Source organism: Bos indicus x Bos taurus, chromosome 15, assembly GCF_003369695.1.
Source record: "Bos indicus x Bos taurus breed Angus x Brahman F1 hybrid chromosome 15, Bos_hybrid_MaternalHap_v2.0, whole genome shotgun sequence".
Lineage (NCBI taxonomy): Eukaryota > Metazoa > Chordata > Mammalia > Artiodactyla > Bovidae > Bos > Bos indicus x Bos taurus.
The window spans coordinates 32660577-32678520 of NC_040090.1; the positions used below are offsets into that span (position 1 = coordinate 32660577).

The 17944-nt window shown below is 39.9% G+C and overlaps 1 protein-coding gene across 3 annotated transcripts in view; it reads right to left on the bottom strand.

Moving 5' to 3' along the window:
* Nucleotides 1-1658: 1658 nt before the first annotated feature.
* NUP98 (nucleoporin 98) overlaps nt 1659-17944 on the bottom strand; it is an 86766-nt gene continuing 70480 nt past the window's right edge. For all 3 annotated transcript variants that reach the window (XM_027563053.1, XM_027563054.1, XM_027563051.1), the window contains exons 25-33: nt 16389-16655; nt 12872-13029; nt 11933-12076; nt 10805-10947; nt 7423-7644; nt 5146-5387; nt 4533-4687; nt 3136-3247; nt 1659-3026 (exon numbers count right to left, since the gene is read on the bottom strand). In XM_027563053.1, the coding sequence (XP_027418854.1) occupies nt 2809-3026; nt 3136-3247; nt 4533-4687; nt 5146-5387; nt 7423-7644; nt 10805-10947; nt 11933-12076; nt 12872-13029; nt 16389-16655 (1661 nt within the window). In that variant the 3' untranslated portion in view covers nt 1659-2808. The remainder of the gene's footprint in view (nt 3027-3135; nt 3248-4532; nt 4688-5145; nt 5388-7422; nt 7645-10804; nt 10948-11932; nt 12077-12871; nt 13030-16388; nt 16656-17944) is intronic.

The window sequence follows — 17944 nt, forward strand, 5'->3', positions numbered from 1 at the left end:
GGGCTACTCTCTAGCTGTGGTGCATGGGCTTTTCACTGTGGTAGCTTGTCTTGTGGAGCACGGGCTCTAGGGCACTCAGGTTTTGGTAGTCACAGCTCTGGGGCTCCAGCACACAGGCTCAATAGTTGGGGCACATACACTTAGTTGCTCTGTGGCATGTGGGATCTTCCCAGATCAGGGAATGAACCTGTGTCTCCTGCACTGGCAGGCAGATTCTTTACCACTGAGTCACCAGGGAAGCACTGTTCATCTTTTATCATGTGCTTTGAACTGCGAGTCTATTCTCTGTGATGCAGTATAGCTGCAGTGATAAATATTTGATTTAGAGATTTTTTTTTTTTTTAAAGGGAAAAACCTGTCCTGCGGATGGTGACTGCAGCCATGAAATTAAAAGACGCTTGCTCCTTGGAAGGAAAGTTATGACCAACCTAGACAACATTATTAAAAAGCAGACACATTACTTTGCCAACAAAGGTCCATCTAGTCAAGGCTATGGTTTTTCCTGTGGTCATGTATGGATGTGAGAGTTGGACGGTGAAGAAAGCTGAGCGCTGAAGAATTGATGCTTTTGAACTGTGGTGTTGGAGAAGACCCTTGAAGAGTCCCTTGGACTGCAAGGAGATCCAACCGGTCCATCCTAAAGGAGATCAGTCCTGGGTGTTCTTTGGAAGGACTGATGCTAAAGCTGAAACTCCAATACTTTGGCCACCTGATGCAGAGAGCTGATGAGAGAGAAGGGGATGACAGAGGATGAGATGGTTGGATGGCATCACTGACTCAATGGACATGGATTTGGGTGGACTCCAGGAGTTGGTGATGGACAGGGAGGCCTGGCGTGCTGCAGTTCATGGGGTTGCAAAGAGCTGGACATGACTGAGTGACTGAACTGAACTGAAGAGGAAATACTGCCCATATTCACAGTTCTTAACACTTCTAAAGACTAACCACTTTTACAGCATTGACTTTTCACAGAACACCTCTGGTGAGGAAACAGAACAAATTCTTAGAAGGGCAGCAGTGCTCCATGACTCACTTGCACAGGTTCACAGTCAGTGACAGAGGGAGATTCCCAGCTGAGTAACCCTTGTCCTCAGGGGCCCAAATGAAAGGGAAGCCCTGGCTACCAGGAAGATCTACTCAGCTTTCTCATCTCCTCAGCATCCCAGAAATCTTTGGCCTAATCCTAACTGGAAATTGCTCAATAACAGAACCAACCCACCAACCTACTTACTACTCATCAGCCTCATTTGGTCCCTCTCAAGAACAGCCCTGTTAAACAGCATATCAGGGATCATCATCTCCTTTACACAATGGAAACTGAAAGGTGAAGTGCCAAGGTTTAAAAAACCCCCGAGAAGAAGACCAAAGAGACTTTGAATACTAAATATATTCCACTGGGCAATTTGAAACCCTGCCCCATCCCCCATTGGGAGTCCAAACACATATAAATAAATAAATGTACAGCAGTCAGGATTCATCAATCTCAACCCCCTCACCCCCAAATTGACTCTTATAAACCTAGCCTTTGATCTAGTCTGCAACTATTCTCTCATTAACCCATGGCCAGTCTCCCCCTTTAGACTGCAAATTAAACAAGGCCGTCATAAAGCTCCTTGGGACAACAAGGCTCAAAAACACAAAAGAAAGCCAATACCAAGTATGCTATAAACATTTCATTTTATTTTTTTTTAAGAAAGTAGCTTCAGAAAAAGAGGAAAATAATCTAGATCGTTTATATATATATATATATATATATACTTTTTAATAAAAACCTTTACATAATTTTCATGCATAAAGACCCAGGCGTGGCCATGCTGTCCATGATAGCCCGCACACCAGCAGTCTCCGGTGGTTACCTGGGGCTCCCCAGAGCTGGCTACAGTGTAGAGAAGACCCTCTGCCTGTCCCTGCCTCAGTGAGGGCTTTACCTTCTGCAACTGTAGATGGAGGGTGGGAAATGCTTTGGGCTAGAATGGGAGGGAAAGGGAGGGCTACCCGATCTACCACGTTTCATTGAAACTCATCAGGGAAATTCAGGCAGGAGGCCTTGCCAGATGACTGAAAACCAGGCACCAAAATGAGTTCTGGGAGTTTCCCAGAGACCTGGAGTCTGAGACCAAGGGCTCCTGCATAGGGAAGTTGTGGTGTTCACGGGAACATTCAAGGCAGGAAGAACAATCAAGCCTTGAAGCCCCATGGCTCCATAGCAGGCACTCACTCTACCTTAAATGAGTCAGAAAGACCCTGTTCTGCTTCCTCAGTTCAATCCTCTCCTGATTCCAAAAGTCATGCAAATCATCAATCTACTCCAGAGACAGAGTCTCTTCCTTCTGTGGATAGTTCACTTGTTAAGGAAGGTCCTAGGTCAACACATTTGTCCCAGCCCCTGCCCCACTCCTTCTAAAGAGTCTGGGGATGAAAGGGCAGGAGTAGGAGCAGGGTAGCGGTTGGCATTGACAGTCACAAGATTCAGAATGGCTGAAGGAGGAAAAGCATTCCCTGGTTCTTTGGGGAATTCTGCCAAAGGTGCTTTATTGACCATTTCTAAAAAGGAAAAAAAAAGAATGGCTCTTGAGGATGGTAAAGAGAGACTTGGCTCCTTTTTTGGGGGGTTCCAAAAGCCCTTATGCTACGTTTAGTATTAAGAAAGCCCTGAACAACTGGAGGTTGCTGCTTGGGCAGCAGGAAGGGAGGGGAGATTCCATGGCCAAGCCAGAGAACGGCAAACAGGGCAATCAACTTGATGCAGGAGCCCTCTGTGTGGTGAGTGTGAACAAGCATGTGAGTGTGGTGGGAGGAGCCCAGGGCTCACTGGCTCCCGACAGTCAGTTCCCGCAGGTAGGACTGTGTGAGGCTGCGCAGTTCCTCCAAGGCATAGTCCTCAGGCATGGGGAGCCGGCCAATGTGGGGAGCCAACAGGCGCAAAGGGACTCGCTGAGGGTCTGGCGTTGAGTCGGAGGTTGTATCAGAGGCATGCTGAAGGCTCAGTACCACCCGCAGCAGGTTGGCTACACGTTTGGCCATGTCTGGAGAAAAGAGCAGAGTGAGCACCAAACGAAGGGGTGAGGCAGGGGTATAATAATCACAAAGACAGGCAGTGAGCAGGCAGGCAGGGAGAGAATGCGAGAGGCTGACCTGACTGAGCCAGGCGGTCCTTGGCATTGTAACACTGGATTTGCTCTATCCTGTTGCACAGTGAGGTCACTTTGGTGTGCAACTGCTCGAGTTCATAACCTGAGCAATCCACCTACAAAGAAGCAGGGAAACCAATTAGGCCAAAGGAACTCCCATCACTCCAATCCTATCCACAGACTGGCTATGCAACCCTCTGAAATGAGAGTGAGGTGAGGGAGGGGAAAACCCAAGAAGCTGGCCAGCAATGTCATGTTCCCACCGTCTAGCCTAGTTGCTGAAGACAAGACAGGATCTTAGCAATACACAACAGGAAAGCAATACAGTGTATAGGGCCTAGGACTGGGCAAGTTGTGAAATCACCATTCATGAACCATGTAATTAGCAAGCTTCAACATAGCACCAAAAATCTATATAAATCTGGGTCAGAGACATGGTATTGACTTAAAAGCACAACAATGAGACGTGGAGCCCAAACTAGCACTTAACTTAGGTCTTCTTCTGACTCCAACTAAGAATTAGCACTTGATAATTAATGTAGATATCAACAGCAACTGTGATTTTGTTATCAACAGAAATCACTTCCTTTCCTATCACATTACAGTTGTTTAGTTGCTAAGTCGTGCCTGACTTCTCTGACCCCATGGACTGTAGCCCACTAGGCTCCTCTATCCACGGGATTTCCCAGGCAAGAATACTGGAGTGGGTTGCCATTTCCTCCTCTAGGGGATCTTCCCAAACCAGGGATCAAACTCACGTCTCCTGCACTGGTGGGCATACCATGGGCTTCCCTGGTATTACAGCTGTTGGTAATCTTTAAATATTTCAAAATTACAGTGCTAGAGCTTCTTATTTAGGATGTTAATAAAGCACTTATTACATAGCACAAGTTTTTAATACTTTGATAATTCTATCTTAATATAATTGCTTTCTTTTGTAATCCTATATATTTATATCTTAGGCATTTAAAAACATTAGAGATCCATCCATAGGTGTCACCAGAATGCCCCCATAACACTTTCAATTTAAAACATGCCAAATATTATGTGAAAGAATTATCTACACTAAATCTCTGATCTTTACTGGATCTCTCAACCCAAAGCTTCTCACTTAAAACTAGTGGAAAAGGGTCGACAAGGGGAGGGGACTGACTAAGGACAAGTCTTAGGCATGTCCACTACACACTACTTAACAATAAGCCATAAAAAAATGTTTCAAGTTTTGATAGAGCTGTCATAATAGCTACATCAAATTTGTTTCATCAAAACATCTCTCCTGCACTGACAGTGCTATCTCTGTCAGTGAGTTTTTCAAGTTCTTGCTCAAGCCTTTGGCTGTCTCTGTGGCTTTATGGGCCAGGGAAAAAGAAAACCAGGCCATGGTTTAAGGAGCTCAGGTACCTGCTGTATATGACGGAGCATTTCAATGACCCTAATGTAGTCCAGGTAAACAAGCCCAGATGTTTCCCAGTCCTGGATTAGGCCACTGCGCTCCAGAGGTGCCAGGTCTTCCAAGAACCCCTTCAGGTAGTCATAGTTCTCATTAATAATGGCATCTGAAGAAACAAAATATTGACCAAAAGTGTACAGAGGAAGGAGATGGCAGAAATCCACGACAGGATGAAAAGGAAAATTATGTTGGGTCAGACTTGAGAATTACAGTAGATATTTCAAAATTCTCTTAAAGAAACTGTAAAGAATTCCTGGTTTCAGTTTCCCAAATAGCGATCTCTGGTGTTGCTGAATGAAACTCCCTAAACAATGAGCTTAACGCAATTAGTGCCCATCAAGAATATTCCTGGCAGATGGGAATATAACAGATATTGCTGTTGACCTCTGCCCCTCACCCTCACTAAGCATCTTCTGCACAGGGAGCTTTTACAAAGTGTGATCTGATTCAAGTCTGCCATGCTCTGTACTGATCACTGTCCCTGGCCTGACTCATCATGGGCTCAGAGGTTTGAAGAATTGGGGGTGATCCCAGGAGACACAGACACTGGTCTGAAGCACTCACCAGAAGCTAAGTGCCGGATGACGAGCTTGTGGCACCTGTTCCAGTGTCCTGCTTTAAATAAGTAGAGGGCCTCCAAGTGCTTGTCGGATTCCATGTGTGCTCGCACTGCTTTGGCCTCATGAATCCATTCAGCGGGCACACAAAGCTTCTCGGTCAGGAAAGTCTCCTTAGCCCAAGATTCAGGGGTCTCCAACAGCTGGCAGTGCCGGGTAAGCAGCTCTCGAACAGCCTTCTCCCGCGTGCTATAGGAGGAAACGTCAGCTGGGATAAATCTCATCCTTACTGACGGAGAAGGCTGCCTCAGATGGCTCAAAGTGGCCCCTGAGGCAGTCTCCTAAACTGCAGGTCCTGACCCATAGAGGATCACCTCAAGCTTCACTTAAGGTGACATACCAGCATTAATTTTTAAAATGAAATAGAACAGAAGCACATTGTATTTTCATGGTCAAAACAGTCTGAGGATGAATACTCTTGGGAAGGTTGTCCACTGCCCCCAAAAGGCTTTGTCCTCACTGGCTCATTTCTCTTTTCTAACTATACTGGAATATCGTTGATGTTGCACAATGTTTGCTATACAATGGTGTACAGCAACATATGTTCATTCTTTAATTTTTCTCATATAGGTCATCACAGAATATTGAGCAGAGCTCACTGTACTATAGAGCAGGTCCTTGTTGCTTATCCATCTTATATACAGTACAGAGTGTGTGTGGGTTCATCCCAGCAGGCTCATTTCTTTGTTTCCTTTCTAGAACAGGAGATGAAGGATGAGATAGGGGAATTCTGGACCCACCGAGCAGTCCTCTGCAGTCCATTCTCAACCTCCTCTCTGCCCTTTCTCTCACATGGTCAGTGTAAGTAAACAAAGTTGACAGTTTTACAACATAAGGTCCTTTCTAGGTCCTGTTTTTTCCCTTATAGCCATCAGGCTTCCTAATTCATTTTCTCTTTACTCCTAGACTTAGGCTAAACTCACTCTTTCTGCTCTTAAGTCCACTTAAAGAGATTTCTTCTTCTGGCCAAAGGATCTCTCATTTGAATTTCAGATCAAAGCTATTCTCATCTTAGATTCTTTTGTCAACGCCTAGGCTTTTTAAGAATTCCCAGTCTCAGGACATCTGCCTCCTTTTCCTCTCCTTTTTAGGAAGCAGGATCTGCTTTCCCACAGCCAGTCATCAATCATCCCATCAGCCAGCCTTCTACCATGCGAAATTCTCCAAGAGTGTATTTAAATAAACGCAGAGGGAAATTCTGGGGTCATTTTGCCTCCTGGTAAGGAGGAAGAGGAAAGAGAAATTCCTTAAAGGGAAGGTTGTGCTGGATGCTTTATATTTTTACTCTTTTAATTTCATAGTCACCTTTGAACAGAGATTAGCAATATTATGATTTTACAGATTAAAAAACTGAGGCCTAGAGACTATCTTGACTCTAAGTCAAAAATGAGTAAGTTTTACCCTAGGTCAAAGTGAGTACATGCTGAAGCCGGAATTTAGAAAGACCAGACTACAAAACAACTTTCCATGCCCTACGGAATGACAGATAGTACAGTACAATGATTAAGAGCACAGATTCTGGGTATCTTGAATTGAAAGCCTCACTCTGCCATTTACTAGCTATGTGATCTTGAACAAAAGTTATCTAATCTCTGTATGCCTTGAGCTGCTCATCTATAAACAGACAATAAGAATGTCTATCTCATAGGTTCATTATCACCATTAAACAAGTTAATATATTTAAAGTACTTACAACAGAATAGAAAGATATATAAAAACATTATATAAATTATATAACAAAGCATTGTGTTAAGTGTTTTTGTTCTTAGTAATATGCCATGCCGCTATCAATAACAAAAAACCTCTGGCTTTATACAGTTCACAGCAGGGAGTAAAGGTGTTTCCCTGGTTTTCATTCAGTACAGAGAACCAAAACATTATGCATCTGGGCAAGATTGTATTGGTAAATAGGTAAACACAACACTATCAAACTTGAGGAATGGATGGCAAGGGAAGAGAGAAAGCCAGTGGACAGAGACAAAGAAGGGGTACTCCTTGCCAACCTTTACGGATCCACTGAAGCAACACAGCCAGCATTACTTCTGCATAATTCTAAACATACCACATTCAAGGAATTTGTGCCTAAGTTAATGGGATTTTTCCACCCAGGTATATCCTTCCTTTCCACTTATTTCCCATACCAATTTAATAGGTGTTTAGACTGATTCCTTTGTTGCCCTGTAGGGCTAGAGGCACCCAGTGCATCTGATGGCTTCTCACTCACCTTGAGTTGTCAATGTGCAGGAGGACAAAGATGGCCCACTCCCAAAGGCCCTCACTCTCCAGTTGGCCAGCATAACTGGCCTGCAGCACACCCTCACACTGCTCTGAGAGATGGGTATAGTTAAGAGCCCGCAGCACCTCCCACAAGTGCCAGCTTAGGCGATAGTCCAAAGGATCCGCAGTTACGCTTCGAGGCTCCAGCAGCTGGTTGAGGTCATAATGTCTGCAAAGGAGAATGTGCTGAGTTACCAAACCCAGTCAGCAGACCACCTGCACTGGATAGGTTAACTCTTTCAGCCACAGCTTAGAAAACAATAAAGGCAAGTACCCTAGAGCAGAAGCATCATAAGCCTTACAGTCTTCCTCCTCTAGGTTTAGCCAGATTACAGATCCTACCAAAAACCAAGGAACTTCCCTTCTCAGGCTCTTCTAATAAGTCTGATGGTATTTCTTTGGTCTATTTTTACCATTCTGGTACAGGAAGTCTTCACAACTTTCACCCTTTCATTATTATAGTGTCTTTTCCTTAACCATTAAAAAAAATTTAAGTTTCCTCAGTATCTTTCACATTGTTCTACTATCTGAAGTTGCTGAAGTGCTACTTCACCTGTTTATCTGAACACCTGACTAGGCTTAATGATGGTTATGTCCTTCCTTTTGCTTTACAGTTGGTATTATTCTTTATACAGAAATCCAAGTACCCAAGGTTTGAAAGTCTCCCTAAGGCTTTTGCTTTTTCTTCTGCAAGGGGGCCCAAGGATCTCAATGATTCTGGACCAGTTTGTGTGTGATGTTCTTAACTTCCAAATCCCAGACCGTAAGAACAGTAAGAATGAAGATCCCATACCCACAAGCTTTAAAGATCTAGGCGTTGGTTTACCAACCAGAGTGTTTCCATTTCACCTAAGATCCCAGACATCTCACAAGTACCTACACCTTGCCAAGTAATGAGTAGTTTTTCTTGCCCAGTACTGTCAAACTGAACTTTGTGTGATAATGGAAATGTTCTATAATCTGCTTTGACCAATAAGATAGCCACTAGCCATGTGTGGCTATTAAACACTTGAAATATGGCTAGTGCGAATGAGTAATTAAACTAAGATTAGGATTTTCTATCTCAGTCTGGCTTTGGTTTCTGGCATATTGAGATATATGCTTTTTTTCTTCCTCTTTTTTCTTGTTTGACAGTAAAAGAGGTGACATACAATAACTATACATATTTAGAATATACAGTTTTCGCAAGTTCAAACACATATATACACCTGTGAAACTACCACCAAGATCAAGATAACAAGCTAACCTATCACCTCCAAAAGGTTCCAGAAGCCCCTCTGTGATTCCTCTCTCCTACCTATCCCTACACCTATTCTTCCCACTCAACAACTGATTCCTCTATCATTATAGATTAGTTTGCATTTTACAGTATTATATAAATTGAAATCAAACAGTAGGTATAGTTTGGGGAAGTATTTTTTTTTTTTTTGTCTCTTCAAAACTAAGTAAAAGTACTTTATAATTCGCCATTGCTGCTGTGTGTTATCAACAGTTACTGGTGAGGTAGTCTTCCATTGTAGAGACGTACCACAATTGGCTTATCCAATCACCTATTGATGGAAATTTGGGCTGTTTCCTGTTTTGAACCTTTACAAATAAAACTGCTATCAACACATACACAGACATATATTTTCATTGCCCTCAGGTAAATACTTAGAGGAGTATAATGACTGAATCACATATGGTATGTAGGTGTATGTTAAACTTTTTTTTAGCTACCAAACTCTTTCCCCAAGTGCCAGTATTATTTATATTTTCCCCCAGCAGTGTTGAGAATTTCAACTGCTCCACATCCATGATGACATTTGGTAAAGGTCTTTTAAAAATTCTAACCATTCTAACTGATGGGTAGTGGCATCCCACGACAGCTTTAATTTGCATGTCCCTGATGTCTACCAATGTTAAACAACTTTTCATGGGCTTGACATGTAGATCTTCTTTGGTGAAGCATCTTTGAAATATTTTCCCATTTTTAAACTGGATTGTTCTCTTATTATTGAGTTCAAAGAGTTCTTTACATGTTCTGGATAAAAGTTCTTTATCAGATATATGAATTGAAAATATATTTTCCCAATCTGTAGCTTGTCTTTTCAATCTCTTACAGACATTAAAAAAGAATAAGGACAAGTTACAAATAACTTTATGCAAATAAATCTGGTGACTTTGGTGAAACAGAAAAATTCCTTAGGAAAAACAAATGAACAAAACTGACTCAAGAAAAAAACTATTACAACATAAAAAAGAACTATTAGATACCCCCATTAAAGTGGCAGGGTGTGGGGGGCGGCAGCAAAAGATTTCAACAGACATTTCAGGAAGATATGTAGATGGTAAATAAACACATGAAAAAACACTTGCCATCATTAGGTATTAGGGGGAATGCAAATTAAAACACAGTTTTAGTTATGTGTATTTTACAACAAGAGACTATTATTCTAAAATTAGTATAGTTAATTTAAAAGAAAGTATTTAAAGATCTGAAGTGAGATGTGAGCTACTACTGACTAGAGAAAACTGCTCAGTGTTTCTGATGTAAGGTAAAAAGACAGCTCTGAGATAGTTTAAATTATTTGATTAGATATAACAACATGTTAATATATTAGTTTCTTATTAAGCACACAAAAAAAGAGACACCAGTATATGCCCACTAAAATGATGAAGTTTTAAAAGCCAATAATAACAAATTTTGAGGAGGATTTGGAGCAATTATAGATCTTGATGGGACTTTAAGCACAAGTGGTCATAGCAGCTTTATTCTTAGTATATCCTAAGACAAAAAAAATTGTTCACTAACAAATGAATAAAAATTAAATTTCTGATATACATATTAATATGGATAAATCTCAGAATCACCATGTTGGGTAAAAAAAAAAAAAGCAGGCACAAAAGATAACATACAGAATTATAAAAAATTCTGTAATAGCCAAGTAATCTACAATAATGAAAAGTCAGTAGTTGTCTGGGGTGTGGACTGACTGCAAAGGGACATGAGGGAACTTTTGGAGGGTAATGTAAATGCTATCAGATAGTGATGGTAGTTATATTACATTAAAAAATATGAAACCACACACTTTATTATCAATATATATAAATTGTATCTCATTGAAGTTGATTAAAATAATTTTGTTTTTAAAATTTTTATTAAAATATAATTGATTTAAAATGTAAATTTTTAGATTTCTAATTCTAGTTCCCATGCTCTTTGAACTCCATTAGTTTTATTTTGTGATTAATATAATCTTATGGCAATTTGACCACATATAAAAGGGAAAGAACTCCCTAAGGTTCATGGAACCCTCAAAAGTGATTATAACACATGACTGATTTACCTGTCACTGTAGAGTTTTAGAAGGTGAAAGCAGACATCTTGAAGAGGTCTCTGTGAGTCTTGCTCCTCCTCTACCACATATCCAGAGCCCTCCAGGTATGAGGGAAGTGGACAGCAGGCGTATCTGTCACTATCAGAGGTATTCTGAAGTTAAGAATTTGATAAAACAATACGTCAGCTCCAAGTATGTTTCACTAGATGATGATATGTCTCAGTTACTCAGATGTGTATTAAGAATGGTGTGACATCCACTAAAGGACTGTTTCAAGGATTTTAAACTTCATTACACTCGGGTTTTTTTAGTGTTCTTTTTTCCCTGACAAATAATTCTGGCAAATGATATCAATGACAATACAAATTAACAGTAAGAAAAGAACCAAATAATGGCATTAAAAACATTAAGAATACTTTAACCTCCAAATACACAAGGAATATGAAATATTAATATAATGATATTTAGAGGCAAATTTCAGACGTGCTAATTTGGGGCTATACTAAACACAAGGTCAGGCTGTAGCTCAGGGAATTCCTGAAGGAATAAAACAGCATTAGGAATGAAGAAAAACCCTCTGATGATGGTGCAGGAAAACAGCAGTAAGAAAATAAATTATGGGATTCCCTGACGGTCCAGTGGTTAAGAATCTGTCTTGCAAGGCAGAAGACACTGGTTCGATCCCTGGTCTAGGAAGATCCCACATGGCAAGAGGCAGCTGAGCCCGTGTGTCACAACTATTGAAGCTCACATGCCCTAGAGCCTGTGTTCCTCAAGAGAAGCCACCGCCATGAGAAGCCCACACACTGCAACTAAAGAGTAGCCTTCACTCGCCCAACTAGAGAAAGCCTGAGGGAAGCAACAAAGACCCAGCGTAGCAGAAAATAATACAATCACTTAAAAAAAAAAGAGTAAACTGTGGAAACTCATTGTATTAAGCAAAACATAAGCAGATATTTGAAGAAATTTCCCATCATTTCCTGTGTCCATTTCAATTTTACAGTAATTTCAAAAAAGTAGTTAGAAAAAAGTATTGTGAAATATGATTTGATGGTTTTTTTTTTCCTCTGGAGTACTTTTCTAGTAAAATCAGAACTCCTACCAGAACTTGTGCTTGGTTCTACTGGATACATGTACCTGAAATGCTTCTTCATACATGCTGAGCGCCTTGGAAATGGAAGCTGTTGGTGGAAGCAAATACCAAAGATGGACAGCCAGGGAGCGTTTCCAATCCAACTGGGAGCACACATTGATTTGCTTCTGCTCTGAGAGCTGCCACACCTGCAGGAGGCAAAATCACCACCACAGCTCTACATTATATATTACCTTGTTATTGCCCAGGCTTGCATGCTGCTCACTTATTTAAGTTGCATTTAAAATGATTTAAATAGCAGTGTTAATGGCCCAGATATAAACTACACAGTTCCCTGGTGGCAGGTGACTGGGTGGGCTAAATAGGAGGCACTTAGACAATAAGTGCACTGAGAAGTGATGAGAACCACTCACTGCCCACAGTGGTCAACTTTTTAAGACGTGAATAAATTCTGATCAGTGACTATGTTTTTGGAAATTGATGGCAAGTAAAACAGGTAGGCAGGAAGAAAACTGGCTTAAAGTCATTATGATACATCATACATAAAATGAAAGAGAAGTGGCTATTAAAAAAAGAGAGGCCAAACAACATGAAAAAGTGTCCATATTCAGTAAGTTCCCAAGAAAAGTTGCAGAACTATGTATAATTCTATTTGAATATATACAGGTATAAATGTGCATGCTTTATATGTCAGAATATACTTAAAATATGTCTAGAAAGACAGATAATGAATTATGTTATCACTATTATAGGGGTTATGGCAAATTTTAACATTTTAATTTCTATACAACCAGTATTTTCTTCCCCCACAATGTACATACTGTACCTTTCTAATTTGAAAATATTTCTGCTCAAAGTTAAATACAAGTTGCTTAGTTACAGGTAACAATGCACAACTTAAAAGATAGCTCTTTGCTTTAACTTCAAGTAATCCTGAATCTATGAAAAAATTTATGTGAGTTCACAAGAAAAGAAGAAAATACCGGTTTTCCAGCCAAGAGGGCAAAGATGCGCAGTCTCTCCTCCTGGATGAAGCAGTCAGCCTGGAGTTGATGCCAATCCACCAGCTGCATAGTAAGCAGCTCACGAACTGATTGGCTGCCAACCAACTGGGATAAAAGAAGAGCAAGACGATGATCACCTACAAGAGAAACAGAAGTTCTTTGGTGATACTGAGAATTTACAGACTTGGAAAAATACGTAGGGGCATTATCTTATTTCTTCTGGCCCCCAGAAACACTTCTGACTGCTTTTGGCAGTAGTGCTGAAAGACTGAGTAGAAAATTTTTGACTAGGGTAGAAAATCTTCAAAGTAGCTTAACCTAATTACATACAGACTGTACAGTACACAGAGAATTAGACCATAAATTAAGAGAATAATTCTTTGTTTCATCCCTAACTGACCTCCTTAAAGTCAATGCTCCTTTTCCTTATCCTTTTGTTTTTGGATATGGGTCAGTGCTTACATGACTAAAGTACGATGTCCTGCCCGGAAACTAAGGCTCTCATCACAAAGCGTTTCCTTAACACACTAAAGACACTTGGAGGAAAGAAATCATGCATCAGGAACACATCTGGAAATATGTTAATAGGTCAAGCCGTCTCCCTGCTTACCTGTATACAAGTAACCAAAACATGACTGGGCTATGATTCATGCAGTAAATGTTGCAGCCCATTTGACCATGAGCTGCTAGTATTCTAAATGAATCACAATAAAGGAATAAAGGTTATTTCTGTGTATCTACTGGACAAGTTCTGATAAGAAACTGGTATATCATATCTTGACTCAATCATTAAGGTCATTTTTCTTGGCTCTGATAACCAATTTAGCTTCCACCAATCCTTGACTTTTCACATAAGACTTTCCTGAATGACAAGAACATGTGCTTGAACAAATGGAAGGAGTCTAGAAAGCTTCAAGTTGATTTTAGTGTATGGTGTGATGTGACGATCTAAATTCATCTTTTACAAGTGAACATTCAACTATTCCAGCATTATCTGTTGAAAAGATTGTCCTTTTCACATTTAAACTATCTTGGCACTTTTTTGTCAAAAATCAACTGACTGTAAGCACAACAGTTTTATATTTGGATTCTCATTTCTGTTCCATTGATGTGAATGTTCATCCTTATGCTGATTCCACATTGCTGTGACTGCTGTCCCCAATCTTAGGGTGAAATCATCCTATCTTTTCAACATTAAGTATGATGTTAGATGCAGTTTTTTTGGTATATTTGCTTTGATACCAGGACAATAATGTTGCCATAGGTGAGGTGAAAAGTGCTCCCTCCTATTTTCTGGAACAGTTGTAGAAAATTGGTATTCTTTCTTTCTTCTTGCAGCAATGAACGGCTTGCAGGGTCTTAGTTCCCTGACCAAGGACTGAACCCGGGCCCTCGGCAGTGGAGTCCTAACCACTGGACTGCCAGGGAATCCCTTCGTATTATTTCTTCTTTTAAAAGCTTAAGTGTATTCACCAGGTAAGACATCTGGGCCTGAGCTTTTCTAAGTGAAAATTGCAAATTACTAATTCAACTTCTTACAGATTTATTTAGATTTTCTACTTTTTCTTGAATTTTGATAATTATACCTTCCTAGGAATTTTCAATTTCATCCAAATTGTTGCATTTGTTGACATAGAATTGCTTATAGTATTTCCTTTTCTGCAGTAGCGATGGTCACTCTTTCATTCCTATTTTTGGCAATGTTATCTTTCCTCTTTTTTTCACTGTCAGTGTAGTTAAAGATTTATAAATTTTCCTGATCTTTTCAAAAAACTAACTTTGGTTTTATCAATTCCTCTACTGTTTCTATTATCATTCCTCTAATGTTTTCATTATCACTGAATTCTGTTCTAATCTTTAATATTTCCTCCTTCTACCTTTGGGTTTAGTTTTCTCTTCTTTTGCTAATTCCTCAACATAGAAGCTTAGATTATAATTTGAGGAGTCTCTTCTTGTTGAGTAGGTACCAAGTAATGCTTCTTACTGACAGTGTTTTAAGTATACTATATTCTTGACTTTGTTTAGTTAGTTCTCTATCAATTATTGAAAGTGGAGGTAGGAAGAGAAGCAAAAGTTTTTAATAAGCTAAAACATAGTGCCTTGCCAAAAGCTTAATCTTAGGGTAAGAAAAAAAGGGGAGGAAAAGTAGAGTTTGTGAATGAATAAATCTAAGGACCTGACTTCCGGCAATCCTGTTCCACTCACATCTATGTGTATCTCTTAAATGGTTCATAACCTTTATAACTTTATAGAAGGTCAATCCTGAAGACAAGTTTTCATTGTATAAATGTATGAAGATTACCTAAGGCACAAATTGAAAATAAACCCAGTTGATGGCTCCAATTAGTTGGCTTCAGTAAACAAGGTTTCAGTAAAGTTTGATCAAGGATCTAATTATATACATATTAAACTGAACTATGTCATCCTTTTGGAGAAGGCAATGGCACCCCACTCCAGTACTCTTGCCTGGAAAATCCTATGGACGGAGGAGCCTGGTAGGCTGCAGTCCGTGGGGTCGCTAAGAGTCAGACACGACTGAGCGATTTCACTTTGACTTTTCACTTTCACGCACTGGAGAAGGAAATGGCAACCCACTCCAGTGTTCTTGCCTGGAGAATCCCAGGGATAGGGGAGCCTGGTTGGCTGCTGTCTATGGGGTCGCACAGAGTCGAACACAACTGAAGCGACTTAGCAGCAGGAGCAGCAGCATGTCATCCTTTAATCCTATCAAGATTTTTATCTAGACACTTAGTAACTACTTGCTGAATGCCTCTCACTAATGAATGTGGAACTAAAAATACATACACATATATATATGAGAAGTCCAAAAATTAAACTTCAATATGTTTATTTGAATGAAATAAGTGAATCAGTGCAAAACATATATGTTTAAGAAGTTCAGTAGGGGGACCTAAATGTCAAAAGAAATCTGCTAACATGGCACATTTTATGTATGAAAGAAATTAAGAAGTATTTGACTATAATATCTATATAACATTTGTGATGTATTACATGAAAAAAAATGAAAAAAATGTATATATATAAAAAACAGGATACTATCTTTTAAAATAATACATGCACTGTTGCTCTGTATGCACATATTTGTATATACTTTATATATATTACAAAGTAAACATTTTAAATACAAACTGCACATTGAAATGTTTGCAGTGAATAGTAGTAAAGGATTTAGGTGATTTTGGTTTACTGCCCTGTGCTTATCTGCATTTTCTACTTTTACTGCAAATGCATGTGTGGCATATAAAATTAAAATAACTTTAATTAAAATTTAAGATTTAAGGTTATAAAAGGAAAACCAGAAGGCACAGTCCCTACCTATTTTGGAGAAACCAGAAATCTTGCTGCGAAGTTTATGCTTAATATTCAGGTTAGAAGATAAGGGCAAACCCACAATTAAGAAAAGGGCAAACCCACAATTAAGGGTAGGGACAGTGAATAGGAAGTAGGCAGAAGTGCAAAGGACTGTATGTCCTACCTGACTGCTGGGCCAGGGAGCAGGCCTCACTGATCCTCTTGCCCGTGAGGTAGCTGAAGACAGCCTCCATAGGGTTGTCTTTTCGGGTCAAGGAGACTTCTTCCTCAATTTGAGGTGAGGCAGTACTGGACAGCCAGCGAGAAAAAGCTCTCCTTCGCTCCAGAATCTGAATGTATTCACTGGGCTCATCCAGCTGGCTATCAAGCTCCTTTAGGTGGCCCCACAGAGCTTCGCATAACGTCCACGTTAGGCTCCAGTGCTTCACAACTAAGAAACGGACAGGAAAACAATGCGATGACACAAAGTCATACAGTAACTACAGAGAGGGGATCACTTTAATTGTGGCATTAAAAATTACATCAGTTAATGAATACCCCCAACAATGACTCGAGTTGCTTTCTCTGTCTGCATCTCACTCAGCTGTGTCTTACAAGCTCCAGAGGTGTGTGGTGTAACTGCCTGCTTACTCCATGTTTCCATGGCACTTACAAATGTAACTCTACGCTCCTTTAAACAGACTCCTCTAGCCTAATTATGGCTAATATAGTCTCAAATGATAAAGAAAAATCCTCTGATTTGATCAAATTTTGTTCACAAATGCTTTATTAAGAAAATAGTGCTCTAAGAACTTGTGAAGGATTATTCTCTGCTACAGCCTAACAATTTAGTGAGTTTAAATGATACTGTTCAATGTCCTTAAGAGCAAACCAACTCTATCTACACAATATAACTACGATAGCTACCATTCATTTTACAGATGAGGAAACTGAGGTATGGAACTTTAAGTGACTTGCTCAAAATTACAGGCCAAGATGTAACAGAGCCAGGATTCAAATTCAAGTAATCGGAGTCCAGTTCTTAGTCACTATGCTATACTGCCCATGGTGAGGGAGAACAAAAAGGGAGCACTGTTTACCACTTTATGCTATTCACCAAATACGCACTGGGATGACAACTCACATATTTGAAGAGATGAGACGACTGAAGCAAACACAAAGAAATTAACATAAGCAAGTTCCAAAATGTGTGGTATAGAACATTCTAAAATAGTGCCCATTTTGCAATAAAAGTGTTATGAACTGATGTGTGAAACATGTAATTTTTCTACATGTTAAACTTTTCTAATTTTCCTTGAAATTAAGTGCCCAAATTAGAAAAGCCCTTAATCAAAGTATGGGTTCAGAAAAACACGGTCACAATCGTTATAGAAAGGTAATAGTGAGAGAGGACAGGAAGAGAAGTCATAATCAACAAAGTTGGTGGGAAGAACAAGTGGGACTTGAATTAGACATGGAAGAATGAGTAGGACTTAGGTAGGAACTCTATGTTCTCTGGGTGGGGTAAGAGATCTAATTTCATAAATTCACGAGAGGAACTGGCTACAGTTCCTCTGAACAGTGGTGTAAAAGTGATGATAAAAAATGATAGGATTTCTCCCTGTTTGAGATTCTGTTCATCACAACTCAACTACAGATTAAGTCCAAGCTCAGGCATCCATCCACTACACTGGCATGAGGAAATACATCCTGCTATGAACGTATGCTGCTACTCCTGTT